This window comes from Carex rostrata, chromosome 16, assembly GCF_964058835.1.
Source record: "Carex rostrata chromosome 16, lpCarRost1.2, whole genome shotgun sequence".
In the NCBI taxonomy this organism is placed as follows: Eukaryota; Viridiplantae; Streptophyta; class Magnoliopsida; order Poales; family Cyperaceae; genus Carex; species Carex rostrata.
The window spans coordinates 9609455-9625661 of NC_135933.1; the positions used below are offsets into that span (position 1 = coordinate 9609455).

A 16207-nucleotide genomic window follows, 5' to 3' on the forward strand; every position below is an offset into this window, starting at 1 on the left:
TATTTTAATTTCATTTTTAATATGCTTGAATTACCTAGATATTCTTACAAAAATTTGCTCATCGCAATGTTTGATTTTCCTTTTGAAAATGTTATAATCAAGAATTACCTGGATATCTGTCTAAAGATATCAAAAACTACTCTAAAAGGAACATTAGAAAAATTACAAAGGGTTCCTCTCAGGGATAAGTGTGAGAGCTTAAAAATTATAGTGTATATCTAATGTTTATTGTTTCAAGTATTTAGTTGTTGTGAAAGTTCCTACTTCCTGTCATCTATTTTTCAAAATTTTAGCATGTCAGGTTGTGGGCGGCTCTTGAAAACGTTTAGATCAGTTTAGGCGTTAAGCCACATATTCATTTTGTTGAGTGCATTTAAAACATTAAAATTTTCCCACTTGGATTGAGGATGCGGGCGAGTGAATATCCTCTGCGGTACCTGAGCGCATAAGGTTAACCAAAGTCAAAACTGCGTGTTTAGAATATGGTCATGTTTGATTGTGGAGTAAGTGACTCCGGATTAAGTTGAATACTAAAATTAATTTAAATTGAATTAATCATTTTGATTGGAGTTTGGTAGAATAAGTTGATGAGGCGGGAATTTTTTTAAGATGAATGTTAATTGTGGAGCTCACTAATGGAGAAAGCTAAGAGAGATGGAGTAATTTTCTCCGAATTAACTCAAATATTACTCTAGGTAAAGTAACTTATTTCAGATTAATTCAAATATTACTTCATTTTACTTCAAATTTATTTCTTGTTGAACTGCTTAAAGGTGAAATAAAGAGTTTATTCCACTGCTTATTCTACAACCAAACATGACCTATAAGAATATAACGGGAAGATTTGTGCAAATTCACATTGAACAGTTAACGGGTCAGTTATCTTGATCTGAATTTGATACGAGCGTCAATCTCTTTTGAGTTACCAACTGAAATTTTTATGTTAATTAAATGTTAAATTCACAATATCATTATGTACTTACTCCACATGTAGAGCACACGGTTATAGATAAAATAGTTAATTTGTAGTAAGTTGTTTTATTTCTCCAAACTCTTTACTTTATAGATAAGTATTATTTTTTAAACAAATTAATTTAAAAGTATGACTTTAACTATTTAACGAGATGTAAAATATAGAAAGTAAGATAGAATAAACAAGAACCGCAAGCTTAGTGCAGTGTCATGAGCTTTGTCTCTCTATAGAGAGATTGCAAGTTCAATTTTTGAAAATTGTTACCGTCTAGGAGTCCTTTAATAAAAATAAAATAAGATAAATAATTTAATATTTAACTTTACTTCACAATTAAAAATTAAATATGATCATAATGAATTGAGTCCTTTTCGTTGAGGCTCAAAGTTGAGGAATTTTCATATTACTTCCTTCTAGAGGCATCTTTTTGTTTGATTTGTCACTTCCTTAAAAAGGTAAAATTTAAAGAGTTTGTAAAATTTGGCATGTATTTAAAGTTTGAGGGACACTTCTTTTGAATTTAACACCGGACTTGGAATTCTTATTGGTGAAAGTGTGACACTGAATACTTGAAATTCAACATAATTCTTGTTTTCTTCTTTGTGAAATAATAGGAGCGAATGGATTTTTTACCATTAAAAACCTAAATGTTCTACCCTTTTTTCTTTCTTTTTTTATGGATAATTTTTCAGATTAGAAAAAAAAAAATCAGAATTATAACAATTATTTGAATCTAGTATAAACAAAAACTGGGATTGATTCATATGCAATTTTGGGGGTGGAGAGGTGCAGGTGATCAAATATCTTTTTTCTGAATTTGATAGAATATTCAATCAAATAGTTCGGTGCACGTGATCAATTAATCACAATAATAGCATTAATCCCGAGTGATTGGTTTCATTGAATTCTTTGTGTCGTCCATGTGAACAATTCAGACATGTTGGTTGAGGCATTGATGAATGTTCCGGTTTCCCGTTATAGCTTGCACGGATCAATAAATCATATAGCCACCTTGCACGGATCAATAAATCATATAGCCACATTAATCCACGACCCCATGTGAATGAAAGCTTTCGTAAGTCATAACCAGTTGATACAGTGTCCGTGCGGATTTTGTGGACCTTGTAATTGTATTAATTCTCAACTTCAATGCATGATTGAATGCAACATTTTATTCAATTATTCTCACAACAACAATGTAGATGTTGGTAGAAGAAAAAATAACAAGTAATAATAAAAATAGAGTTTTCTGAGTGGCACTTCCTTGTAGATAAAATAGAACACAAATTACAACACTGGAAGGGACAAATGCTCTCTAGTAGAGGCCGCCTGACATTGATAAACTCAGTCCTGTCAGTTGTACCTTTCTACACACTCTCCATTTATAAAGTACCAAAAACTATCATAGCTAGAATTGATCGAATTAGAAGACAGTTTCTTTGGCAGGGCTCTGAAACAGCCAAAAAACGATATGCCTTAGTTAGGTGGTCTCAAGCATGTATAGCAAAACAATTTGGGAGCTTAGGTATATTAGATCTACACCTCATGAATATCTCCTTACTTTTAAAATGGCTTTGAAAATTAAAGAATCGCTCTTACTCTAGTATGCGAAAGACTCTAGTTCTTCATAAATATTATTCAGTAGATAGAATAGTTTACTCTCCCTTTTGGAATGAAATCACCAAATTAGACAATTTAAGGCATATTAGTACCACCTATGACCCAGGTTCATCCTCTGAAGTCTCTTTATGGCATGATATCTGGTATGAGTCTTGTACATTTGCACATAGATATCCTCAAATATATAGATTGTGTATTAGCCTAAATATTTCTGTTTCTGAGGCAGTTCACTCTCAGATAGTGGATTGATTATACCCGCTGCGGGTAGCCCGTACCCTATGCCCGGGGTACTCGTGCCCGAGTCCAGGTATAGGTTGGGTAAACGGGTAGACGGGTACGGGCAAAAAACCGGTTGGTCACCCTTTTTTGGACAAAAACCCGACCATACCCGTACCCGTATACCCGACTTATCCCTACCCGACCCACTTTAATTTAAATTTCAAAATTTTTAAAATCCCTCCCTCCAATAATAATAATTTTCTGTTTTTTAATTTCTAGATTTGTTTTGATGTTAGGTTTTATTTTTGAAATTCGTATTTATTTTTCACAGGTTTAAAAAATATGTTATATGTATTTTTGAAAATATGTGAAGTAATTAGATTTGTTTTGAATAGGTTAGATTTTATGTTTTTCAAATTCGGATTTATTTTTAATAGGTTAAAAAAAGATGTTAGATTTATTTAATTTTGTTTTTTAATTTTTGTTTTTTAAATTCTGTTTTTTAATTTCTGTTTTTTAAATTCTGTTTTAATTTCTGTTTTTTAATTTCTGTTTTTTAAATTCTGTTTTTTAAATTCTATTTTTTAATTTCTGTTTTTTCAATTCTGTTTTTTAATTTCTGTTTTTAGATTTTATTTTTAAATAGGTTAGATTTATTTTTGAAAATATGTTAAGTAATTTATGTTTATTTTTTTGAATAGGTTTAAAATATGACTCGTGTAATAAATTTCGAGATATAAATAAATTATGAAACTATATAATTAGAATGAGAATTTGAAAATAAAATAAAATGACTCGTGTAAAGAAATAAATAAATACATTTGTACTTAGCCGAATAAACATACAAATTTTCGCAAGAATAATTTTTATATATAAGTTACAAATTTTATTTATGTAGGAATTATAAAAATGTGACTTGATAATTTTATGTATATATATATAGAGGTTGGCTAAGATCAAAGTGGTAGTTCTTGAGCTTTGGTGCTACCAATTCATTTTTTAATTTTCAAAGTTTAAAACGTCGATCCGAATCGTTCAAGTTGTTCTCCATATTAAATTGTGCTTGGAGACCAAATTTTACATTTTTCTGAATTTGTTTACTATTTATTAAGCCACTTTGAAAACAGCTGATCCAATGGTGGCTTCTGATTTTACTATTTTGTTAAGCCACCGTTGGATCAGAGATTTTCAAAGTGGCTTAATAAATAGTAAAAAAAATTCAGAAAAATGTAAAATTTGGTCTCCAAGCACAATTTAATATGGAGAACAACTTGAACGGTTCGGATCAACGTTTTGAACTTTAAAAATTAAAAAACGAATTGGTAGCACTAAAGCTCAGGAACTACCACTTTGATCTTAGCCAAGCTCTCTCTCTCTCTCTACACACACACACACACACACACACACACACACACACACACACACACACACACTATTTGATATTGAACTATTCAGATTTTAAAAGTCGAATTATAAACACGTAATAATATTTATACGACATTGTTAAAAAAAAATAGAAAAAAATAGAAAAAAAAAATCGGATCGGACCGGACCGCCTACCCGGACCGCCTTGCCCCTCAAGGGTACAACGGGCACGAGTATAGGACGGGTAGGGCAAGGTTTTTGAAAAAAATACCAGGGATACCCGTCTACCCGTGATATATTTAACAGGGATTCCCGGCCCCTACCCGATATATTTAACAGGGATTCCCGGCCCGCCCTGCCCCTACCCGAGATCAATACACTACTCTCAGAGACATCAAGTTAGGTTTAGAGATACTCTAACAGGGATTAACTGTTGTTCGTATAATAATCTTTTACGTCTATTTGACTAATTTGCAAAAACATACAATTATTGAATTTTACGATTTCTTCTATTTTGAGAATATGTAGGTCCAAGAAGAGTAATAACTGCAGTATAATATGCTTGGACTGAAGAAATCACGAAGACTTTTATCAAGAATACAAATTATAAAATCAGAAATTTGGTAAAGTAAGTGTGAGGTTGATTAAAATGGGATAAAACGTTGGTAACGTTTTCAAAACGTTGTAACGTTTTACATTGATCTGAAACAATAAACTGATCAAAAGAAGAAACTATGTTACAGCGTTGTAACGTTATACAAACGTTGTGACGGTTTACAAACGTCATAACGTTATACAAACGTTGTAACGTTTAACAGCTACAGAACTATTAAAGCACAGTTGTTCAGTATCAGCTAGAAACGTTGTAACGTTTATAAAACGTTGTAACGTTTATAAAACGTTGTAACGTTTTAAAGCTTCAAATAACTTCTATTTTGATCAAGTTTTTACAGGTTAAAACGTTGTAACGTTTTATAAAACATTGGTAACGTTTTACTAAGCTGTCAGAGAATTAAAACCCTAAAATCGCATTTGAATAAAACGTTGTAACGTTTAATAAAACGTTGGTAACGTATTATGTCAAACAGCTCATTTTTGAGCTGACACTATAAATAGAGTGATGGGATCTCTTCCCAAATCATCTCAGCCGACCCTAATTAATTCAAAAGCGATTTTCTGAGAGCTTAGCCTACTCCATTGTTGTGAGAGCTTAAAACTTCAAAATCCCTCAATCAACCTCAAACCTACTTCACTAATCTTGATATAGATTAGATTAGAGTGATCTATTGAGTGTTCCTCTTGTGTTTCTAGACAATCGAGACCTTGTTCTCATCTCTTTGAGTTGGCCGTTTGACTTTCCGCTTGGTGTGTAAGGGCTTAACGGTTCACAAGTTGTAATCCTTTCGTATTGGGTAATAGAAAGGCGCACCTCACAAGGTTGCGAAGCCCCGGAGACGTAGGCCTTTGTTTTGCCGAACTCCGTTATCACCCCGCGTGTCAAATTTCTCTAAACTCATCTCTTTACTTTCAATTGCAATTTAATTTCAGTTTTTGAGCAATTAGAGGTGCCCCTAAGTGCAACATTAACCGCTAAGATTGGGCCGAAGTTTTATACATTCTCAGCACAGTGTCCTTTACGCATTTGCATGACAAGCTAAATTGGCGATGAGAGAACACAGGGAGGTTCTCTGTAAAATCTTTGTATAACTTTTTGAATTTTAGAGGCATCCAGGTGACACAACCCCTACTGTGGTGGACTTTACCAGTGCCACCCAAAATTCAAAATTTCATGCGGCTTGTTCATTCTTATAGGATACTTACCAAAGATACTCTCATTAGAAAGAAGTGGACAGGCGAACCAAATTGTGTTTTATGTTTTGACCCACTAGAAACTGTTGACCATCTGTTTTTGCAATGCCCCAAACTTCAAGAAATACTGTTCTGGTTAGGGAAAACTCAACAATATATGAGTCAATGGAATACTTGTACCGATATTGTACAATTTTCTCTAGCTCTGAACAAAACTGACAGAGCAGGCTTTCTCTTAGTATATAGTGCAATGTGTTAGACTATTTGAAAATATAGGAATGAAATTATCTTTAGAAATAGTACACCTAAATCAGCTAGGAATCTTATTTTTTTTTTATTATTTCTCTGGTTGAATATTGGACAGATTCAATGACTAAGAAGATCAAGGAAGCAGCCATGCTTTGGCTCCTTGAGACACTAGATGTGATTCCGCTCTGCTCTATCCCTCCTGAGGAAACAGATGACCACAGGCTGGCGATTGAGGATGTACCAGGAGCAAATTAAAAAGCAGACTAACAAAAAACTGCCTTGCTAGTAGGATAGTTAGAAATTAAATACCTCAGTCCTTTTGTGCACAATAGTGGCTTATCCTTTACGTTTACTAATCTCACAACTGTGTGTTGGTATTTTGGTGTTTTGTGCTTATGAACTTTGTTTCTGGAGATAATTTCTCCAATTGGTTGTGATTGTAATTAACTTTTGTTTCATTAATATGAAACGGGCTTCTAGCCTTTTATCCAAAAAATAAAATAAAATAAAAATAGAGTTCTAAAACTTTTCTCAAGCCGTTTTATTGTTCTTCTTCGAGAAGAAAATATACATGGGTAACTATATATCTCTATATTTTCTTTGACTGGTGTAATAAAATGGGATACACGTATATGATAAAAGTTATATTAGCAATAAATTTTATTTGCCAGCCGTACGAGACAATAGTGAAAATGCTTATCGAATTTTAAGAAAATTAAATTTATAGATATGTTGGTGGTGTTTTAAATTTGGTCCAAGTATAAAATTTATTATGACGGTTGTCTATTAATTAAATGAAAATTAAAAATTAAATTCTACTGAATTTTGATTGACAATCAAACTATTAATTAATGTGTAACAAATGTAATGTAGTGACATATTGATATACAATTATATATTATATCTATAAATATACATTTAAATTTGCATAAAGCTTTTTTTTTTCCCCTCGTAAGCCCCAACAAGAGTCAGATACGAAATCTATGTTTTGATGACCTTTAATGTTAGTTGTCACAATTGTTTATTTTCCATGAACTTTTAATATAAGTTGTCACAATTTTGAAATATCATAGTTGTTTATATATTCATCCCATGTATTAATGTATATGTGTGCGCCCATATTCATCCCTCCAATGTTATTTATCAAAAAGTGTTTTCACGCTAGACATGTCATTTTATTTTTTCAAAGACAATGCATAGACATATTTAGGAGAAATAATGAGAACATAATTATTTTTAAGTAAAAGTAGTGAATAGTACTTATTACGGAAGTATATGTGAAAGTATACAAAATCAAAATTAAAAACTCATGTTTTTTAAATACGAAAATAAGAAAGAAAAGATGGAAGAATCAAAATAAGTATCACGATATACGTCAAAGTAGGTAAAAAAAAAAATGAAAGTACGTAGCTTTGTAGTTTGATGCAAAAGCTTGTTTATTATTATGTATTTTTCTTTTATAAATGTAGATAATCTGAATAACCTGTACCTGTTATGTTGTTTTTGTAGATAGAAAGATTAATGTCGAGCTTTTTAAATTTCATTTTAATGTCCATAAAAGTAAGGCAGAACTAGAATTCAAGTATAAATTTAGTTAATTTTACCTTTTATTCATATTTCTTTCTATGTATTTTCTTTTCAATTTGAAAAAAAGGGTTTCTTCTTCTTTTCCAATGGACACACAGGAAAGGTCCAATTACCCAAATAGAAATAAATATGATTTTGGTTTTTAATATTTAAATTCAAGCCGTTTAAGTTTGTTATATTATTATTATGGGAGGTGCTTGTGCATGTAAGAGCCTGTTCGGCAGATCATGGAAATTAGTTGGATTTTTGATCCATTTTATTTCCTATTTTGGTTTCCAGTTCCCACATCAGTCCAAATCGCTAATCTCTCTTTATATATCTACTCTCTCTCCTCTCCATCTAATTGCTAATTCACATGTGTCCTTGAAAATATAGATTTGGGTATATATAATTAGTCCCCTTCTACTTTATTCTTGCTTGTGGGACTGGGACTAAATGAAATAGGCACTAAGGCCGGATTAATTAAAAGTTATGGCTATCAGTTTAATTATATTTCTTTGAAACAATAACTATATATTCGAGTTAACATATTAATCAATAGCGATTCCATCTATTTTTTTAAACTGATAGCCCCATTCTTTTAAACAGAAAGGTGTGTACGTTCTCTACTACATAAATAAATTAATGTCCAACTGGTCTCAACAAAGGTCTTTCCTTTTGACGAGTGTTTTAGAAAGGATTAATTTAATTCAACTCTAAGATTTGTAGACAGGTTTCCTCATTTTTAATGTGAAAGACATGTTATGACTTATGACAGTCCGGTTTCTCTTCAACTGGTCCGATAATTTGTGACAAACAAAACATCATATGCAGCTTGTCACGTGTAATAAAATGCATTACCCAATTTTACTTTGAAATTATGTTCCAAGAGACCAAGACCACTTCACCTTTGTATTGTCTTTTTTTGAAATGATTTGACAGTGACTGTCAAATTGAACCTCTTAAGTTACAATCAAGCTCATCTAATAATATAAAAATTAAAGCATTCACTTCTAACAGAATTTCAGCCATAGGCTTACTTCCTGCACCACTTTCTCTGCCAGCACAGGAGGAGTTACCATCCTGCCCCTAAAAATTAGATTATTCCGCTGTCGCCAAATCCACCATGTCACACACAGGAATCTAAAAAATTTAATTCGTGGGCCAAGCTATGGTTCGGGGTGTCGTAGATTGTGAATTTGTAAGCTCATTCTTTAGGGACAAGAGATGGTCCGATGAATGAGTATCAAACTTCAAAACAAATTTGATGAGATGTCCACTATTTAAATTAATGCATTCTATTTAGATTCATGAATAGATTTAATATGAATTGTTTGTATATATCTTAATACGAATTAAACAAATTGTTCGTACAAATGTTAATACGAATTAAACAAATCGTTCGTATAAATCGAATGACTTAAATTAAACATTGGATCGAATTGATTTGATACTATTGGTATGCTCCCGGTTCCCGTTTTCTATCCCCGTGTTTTTAAATGATCTTTCACATGTATAAACTGTATTTTAAAACATTACTTTATCTTATCCGTTATCCGTTAGATTGTCTTGTGTTCTTTTGTCACCACTCACCAGGAAGGGACAAAAAGTGATGTGTTTGTGAAAACAAGTTCAGTTATCTATCCAAGTCTCATTTTGTTGTCAGCTCTAAAACAACTAAACGGATTTTGTACACAAACATCTAAGAATTTTTTTTTATAAACCATAATTAGAAACAAGATTTTTATGAAACCAACATGATTTTTTTTTTTTTTTTTTACAAAATCCATAATAACTGAAATAGCATTTCGGTCCCAGCCATTTTCACAGGTTTCGAGAAAAAAATACGTTAAAAAATTGTAAAAATACCTGAGATCTAACATGATGGCATTTCCCCTTCTGTTGCAAATTACATTGCAATCCAATTCTGGCGGTTTTTACATGACCATAGTATTTGTCAAGTTCTTAATTATAATTTATAAATCTGATAAAAAGATTTATCAAATTGCTTTCTCATATTACTGCACAACATCAGATTGGTCAACGGTCATAATACAACTTAGATAAATGATAAATGCACCATCCCCACCTTACATAACAACCCTTAACAATAATTTTCTTATAGAAACAACTCTCCAAATGAATCACTCATTTTTCTTTAGGGATTCCACAATCCCATTTGAGAGGTAATAAGCCACAGATTGGATGGTGATCATGGGGTTAACACCGACTGCATTAGGAAACACACTGCCATCAACTACAAACAATCCCTCTGCTTCCCAGCTCTCTCCCTTCACATCCACTGCCCCTTTCTTCGCACTGGGCCCCATCCTGCAGCTTCCCATTTGGTGCGCTGAGCAAAACCAATTGTACAGCCCATTTGTGCTAATTGGCCCTCCTAAAATCTGTATATCATCTAAGAACTCCTCCAGATCTTTTTCTTCCAATCCTTTACACTTGAGCCTCTGACCATCGCTGCGGTGGGTCCCGATTTCTGTCGCACCTGCCGCAACTAATATTCTGAGAACCGTTTTGAGCCCGTGTTTTAGATTTTCTCTATCTTGAGGGGACAATGCGTAGTCTATACGACCTTCAGTTTGAACAGAACCCGATCCGAGATCTCTTACTAGTGCGAATAAATGCGCTGTCCGGCCCATCTTTAGCATTCTTTCTTTCATATCTATGCCTGAGATCCAAGGCGTAACGGCTGCGAACTGAGCAGGACCAAGCGCAGGTGCTTCTACGATTGCACGACAACCCCCATTGTACGCATAATTTTTATCTTTAACCTTGTGAATTGATGTAATAATGCCCCCTTCGTTTATTTTTCCCTTTATATCTTGCACCGATTCGGGAAAATATCCCCAACCGAAAACTACAGGGTGTAAATGTAAATTCTTACCAATGTGAGGGTTTCTTAGTCCACTAGTTTTCAGCAAGGTCGGAGTCAATAGGGACCCACCTGCAGAGATGGTGACCTTGGCGTCTATCTTGATTCTCTTGGTAACATTTTCCCCCAAAATTTTCACAATCACCCCTACACATTTTTTGCTCTTTACACCCTCACCTTTTCTGGTATTCTTTTCAAATATAAACTTCTCAGCTTTGGCTCCAGTTAAAATTATAGCGCCATTTTTAACTGCATCAACAAGCCATGTACTATCAGTGCCTTTCTTCTCTCCAGTAGGACAACCGTAAGAACAGCTACCGCAAAAATGCTTCTCGGATGAATTTCTCGGCACAAAATCGACCTCCAACCCGAGCTCTTCACATCCTTTCCTCAAGGCACTGTTTTGAAACCCTTCTTTGACACACTTGTGTGTGACACCTAACCTCTCAAAGACCACATCCATTGCTTTCTTATACTCCAAACTTTCAAACATTGTTAAACCATTCTCTCTTCCCCATTCCGACAAAACATGTTCCGGCGTCTTTATACAAGCCGACCAATTAATGGCTGACCCACCGCCTACTGTGGAGCCCGCTAATATCAAAGTTGTTACATCGGTCGTGCACAATATACCGCCCGACTCGTACATTTCTTGCATAGAGGGACCTTCTATCAATGTATAATCTTTATTGGTAAAATAATTTCCTTTTTCTATGACAATTACTTTGTAGCCATTCTGAGCTAAAACTGCAGCAGCCACAGCACCACCACACCCAGAACCAACTATGACTGCGTCACATTGGATCCGGTAGAGGTCGGATTTTAAGTCTTGAATGACTTGGAGTCCTTTGGAGGCAAACGTTTGGAGAAGGTCTTTATCGTCTATGTTGCGGGATTCTATGAGGCCTTTGTCAAGAGGCCTATCTGCGGTTGTTGGTGTGGCTGTTTCTTCTTCAATGGTTGGCAAGGTATATCCAAGTGCTTTCCAATGTGGGTTTTCTGACTTTTCCTTAATCTGTGTATAAATCAAGTGAAGACATAAATGTTAGACATATTCAAATAATACATTAACTTTCACACATGTACCAATTCAGGTACCATTTTTAAATAAGTCCCTGCCAAGTTTCTTCTGTCTTGATCTTTAAAAAAAAGTTTCTTCTGTCTTAAAAATATTATAACAGAAAAAAGTAAAAGATACAGTGCTTGCTCATTTTATGAAGCTTGCACTAATTCAGCGTCAAAAGGTCAAAAAACTTAAATGATAGAAACATGTCCCTATTAGCTAACAAAATGTGGTCCCAAAAAAATGATGTAGGCCCCACTTTTTTTGCACTTTTTGTTACCAGCAGTTTCTGTTACCAAACTAGTACCCAACGCACAGTTTGGTTTGGTGTCAAGTAAGCTTTCATCTCTCCCAATTTATAACAGACAAGAATTGACAAAATAATAGATAGTGCAGGCACTTAGAAGTAAGGTTTGGTAACAGTTGCATACTGGTAGTAATAAATTATAAACTGTCATATTCTCGATTGTACAACAGCATAATAGATGTTTACTTTTATGGGTCCCTCAGTGTTTATCAATGAGAAAACCAAATCATATATCACATTAATTATTTTCAGGAGCTTAAAAAATAATTAAAAGAACTTACAATTGAGTAAAAGGTGAAGTTGGTCAATATCTTGACAATTAAAAAAACTACTCTCACAGGGAAGAATAGTTTTTCTTTATTCCACCTTTTCATGACCTCTTCTCTCCTCTCTAGAGGCATATCTTTGAATTTGAAAATAAAAGGGACTTTTCTGCAAATTGACAGGGTGCCGCATAAAAGAAGTGTGCATAGCCTTGTTGAAAGCAACCATAGTATCACTCTGACCAAAATTACTGCTTCTGTTGGCAGCTTCTTTACCAGCAATTCAGCAACCTGTTAAAAAAGATGACAGTTGATTGCTGTTATGGTCTCTCTTTCATGGTTAGTTGGTTACTTCCAATTTTTCTGGCACTTCATTATTGAAACTAATATTATTTTGGTAAAACTAGTGCTATAGTACAAATATGCTGAAAAAAATATTTTGTTAGAATTGAAATGATGCAATGATTTGAAGAAGTACTACAAGGCTACAATTAAGGTATATACTTTGGTTATAAAATATATATATCCAGTATAATATTTTATTTTTTTAAGGAGAACAGTAGATGATACAAAAGAAGCGCAACAATAAATTAGAATTTTGTCTGATTGTTATTTTGTAGTATCAGACTTCTACAGTAAAGACAACAGGCCAAACGCTACTGACAACGACAATAGGTTGCTAATTAATTAATGAACTTTCAAGTTTTAATGAGATTTCAGTTGTTAATTTTTAGTCACATCATGAATTACTGTATTAATTTCATAAATAATTCAATGTTTTGTAACAGTCATTGTGACTAATTGCATGCAAGAAGCAAAACGGCAAGAGGTTTATCAAATCGATTGGAATATTTCGAAATTGTTTATTTAAAAAGATATTTTGACGCTTTCTCCATTTTATGTACAGTCTAGTCTAACAGGCTTATGTCAGCAGTTAGGTTAATTAGGATAGGGGCAATCCAAAGCATCATTAGATCATCGTCGTTGGGGTATGGACGGCAGGGGTCTAGGCGCTGTGGAGAGAGCGGAATAGGAGGCTCTTCTCAAATAAGTGACGAATGGTGCTGCAACGGTTGGCGGACACAATAGGGGAGATCAGACTATGGCTAGATAATGGATGAACGGGCAAAAACGAAGAAGAAACCGAAGTGTGCTATATATGGTTGAGTCTAGCAATTTAGACTATAAATGGCAACGTACATGAGGAGAGCAGTTTCTTTCTAAGTTTACTTTACTTTATTTAGATACTATGTAATAATAAAACACTCTTTTTTCTTATAAAAATTGTTGGCAGTTAACTGCCAACTAGGGCTGTAAATGAGCCGAGTTTGAGCAAGTAATCTCTAACTTGAAATCAGCTCATTTAATAAAAGAGCAAGTTAACTTGAGTTGGAATGGTAATAACGAACTGTAGAGCCAATTCGAACTCAGCTCGTTATCAACTTGAGTTGACTCGCAACTTGTTTAACCAGTCAAATTCTTAGGTATGTTATACACTAATATGTGTTTATCTATACACAAACAATTGAAATGGCCTAGTAATAGTTTATCTAAATACAAATAATCTAATACAGAAATAATAGGTCAACTCAAAGCAAGCAACAACTTAGAATCCAACAATTTTTCATACAACTTAATACATAAGTTGAGTTATAAATGAGCGAGTTGGGCTCAGCTCAAACTCAGCTCATTTATTAAACGAGCCAGCCAACTCGAGTTGTAAATGAACGAGTTAAAGCGAGTCATTAACGAGCGAGTTATGAGCGAGTTGTGAATTCGAGCAATTTTGTACAACCCTAATGCCAACCTTCAAAAAAACAGGCTTATGTCAGTCTGATATTTAATTTTCTATTTAAAGTCTATCTGAGCAAATAAAATATTATTTTTTTACATGCCAAGAATAGTTTACAGTTAAAACTTATAATTATGCAATATTTTGATATGTTCTCATACCTATGATTATAATAAAATTAAGAATAATCATGATAAGATTGCAATTATAGATACATAATAACAGCTAATAGATGGATAAGTAAAAATAAAGAAAAAAAAAATAACATGTAAATAATTGTGTTGAACCAACCATGAAAGTTTCTCCACATGCATCATGGAAATATAAAAAAAAACAATTGTTGCTTAACTGAAAAGATAACGACAACATAATATTGACTAATCCAAATCTGACAAAGAAAAAAAATCTATCAAAGAAAATCCAGAAAAAAATAAATCTAGAGAGAGAGAGAGGGAACCTCATCTGGTACAGGAAAATCAGAGGCAGAAGCCTGGTAGAAAGCCTCAAGAGTCTTGCTTGGTGGGTCCTCCTTGCCAGTCACCTCGTGGATCTTTTCTATTGGTACAGAAGGTATCACGGTCCCACACATGGCAGAGAGAGCTTGCATCTCTCGCTCACTTAAGCCATGGCTGTACTCTTCCTTCTCTCTCATCTCTCCTCCTCTCAGCAGTGGGTGTCCATGTCTTCTCCTTTCCATCTTCCTCTCCCTGTCTCTCTCTCTGAATTATGGTTTATAACTTTGAACAGAGGTTTTTTATAGAATCCACGGACCTATAAACAGGGGGAGGTAAAACAGGCTACTTTTGAGGTTTGAATTACATATTTGCCCCTGGTAAAAGGATAAAGCGTAAATGCGGTTAAAGAGGCGCGGTAATGGGATGAAATTGAAAGGAAGGTGTCATATTTCCATCTCCCATTTCGCCCACCTATTTATTAGTTGGTTGCTAAATTCGTTTCTTCATTATTTCGCTACACTAATTTGGGAAATAATGGAATGTATGAACTTTTGAGGATAAAAGAGGTTAATTATCAATTTATCATCTATTCAGACAAAATAACTTGTCCGTTATTCTTAAATTTTTTAAATAATTCTTCATTTGTTCCCACTTTTTACCTCATTCTTGCTTCTTCTCTGTCCTGAATACCGGATGCGGGTCTCACCCAAACCAGGTTGAATTCAGATTCCCTAAAGTAATTCAAACTTTGAATTTGCATCCGAACTGTCCAATCAAAATTTACATGAATATTATTAAAGGTATTGGCGTATACAAAGAGGCTTAAGGGTAATCGTGAATTCTGAAATTTTGTTACATCCAGGACAGTAGTGTTTTATATTTGTGTCTATCTCTGAATGAGAATAAAATCTATTTCTAGATTTAATTCACGGTCCATCAAAATTATAAGAGACTCCGATTATGTACTCCTAAATTAAAAGAATGAATGTGGTGAAAAATGAATCAAAAAATAACATGAGAGATCGATAATTGAATGATTGTTTGATTATTTATATTGAAAATGATTTATTGAATGATGTTGATAATGAAAGAATTATACAAATAATTCATAATATGAAGACCTGTAGAGACAGGCTCGGTTTACCGTCGACTTGACTTGACTAACTAGATATTATTATATTTGTTGTTTTTTTATATATAAAAGAGTATTATTTATTATAACTTTTAATATTTTTTGATGAAATTTATATTCTCATTAGTATTATGTATCTATCTTGATTGAAATTATGAATCCGTTCAATATTAAAGAGGTCATGTGAATTCTTCCTGGCACAATAATTAGTCTGAATTGGACGGTCCCAATCCGACCCCTAAAGTAAATCAAAATTTGAATTTGATACGCTGCCCCGTGCTATCCGGTTTTAAAAAAAAAACAAAAAAAATACGCTGCCCTGTGCAATAGGTTAAAACAAGTGGTCGGTGGTCCTGTGTCATACCTGACTCATTAGGAGGTCGAACAGGGCAACAGGCTAAGCCAATTCTAGGACTGAAATCCACTCAGCAGCTCAGCTGCTCTGGCAATCTCTCCTAGCTACTTACAAATAATGCTTACAAATAAGATCTCTCATCAAGAATAATG

The 16207-nt window shown here is 33.6% G+C and overlaps 1 protein-coding gene across 1 annotated transcript; it reads right to left on the reverse strand.

The window, feature by feature from the left end:
- Positions 1 to 9794: 9794 nt before the first annotated feature.
- Positions 9795 to 14863, reverse strand: LOC144567363 (long-chain-alcohol oxidase FAO1-like). Its single transcript, XM_078317487.1, has 3 exons — positions 14571 to 14863; positions 12340 to 12612; positions 9795 to 11703 (listed from the first exon to the last, which is right to left on the reverse strand). The coding sequence occupies exons 1-3, from the start codon at positions 14808 to 14810 to the stop codon at positions 9943 to 9945; spliced, it is 2274 nt and encodes a 757-aa protein (XP_078173613.1). The 5' UTR covers positions 14811 to 14863; the 3' UTR covers positions 9795 to 9942.
- Positions 14864 to 16207: the final 1344 nt, after the last annotated feature.

Coding starts and splice junctions, on each gene's coding strand:
- LOC144567363 (XM_078317487.1), bottom strand. CDS start 14,810: ATGGAAAGGAGAAGACATGGACACCCACTGCTGAGAGGAGGAGAGATG. Junction 12,613..14,570: donor ATTTTCCTGTACCAGATGAG/GTTCCCTCTCTC, acceptor CTTTTTTAACAG/GTTGCTGAATTGCTGGTAAA. Junction 11,704..12,339: donor ACTTCACCTTTTACTCAATT/GTAAGTTCTTTT, acceptor ATTTATACACAG/ATTAAGGAAAAGTCAGAAAA.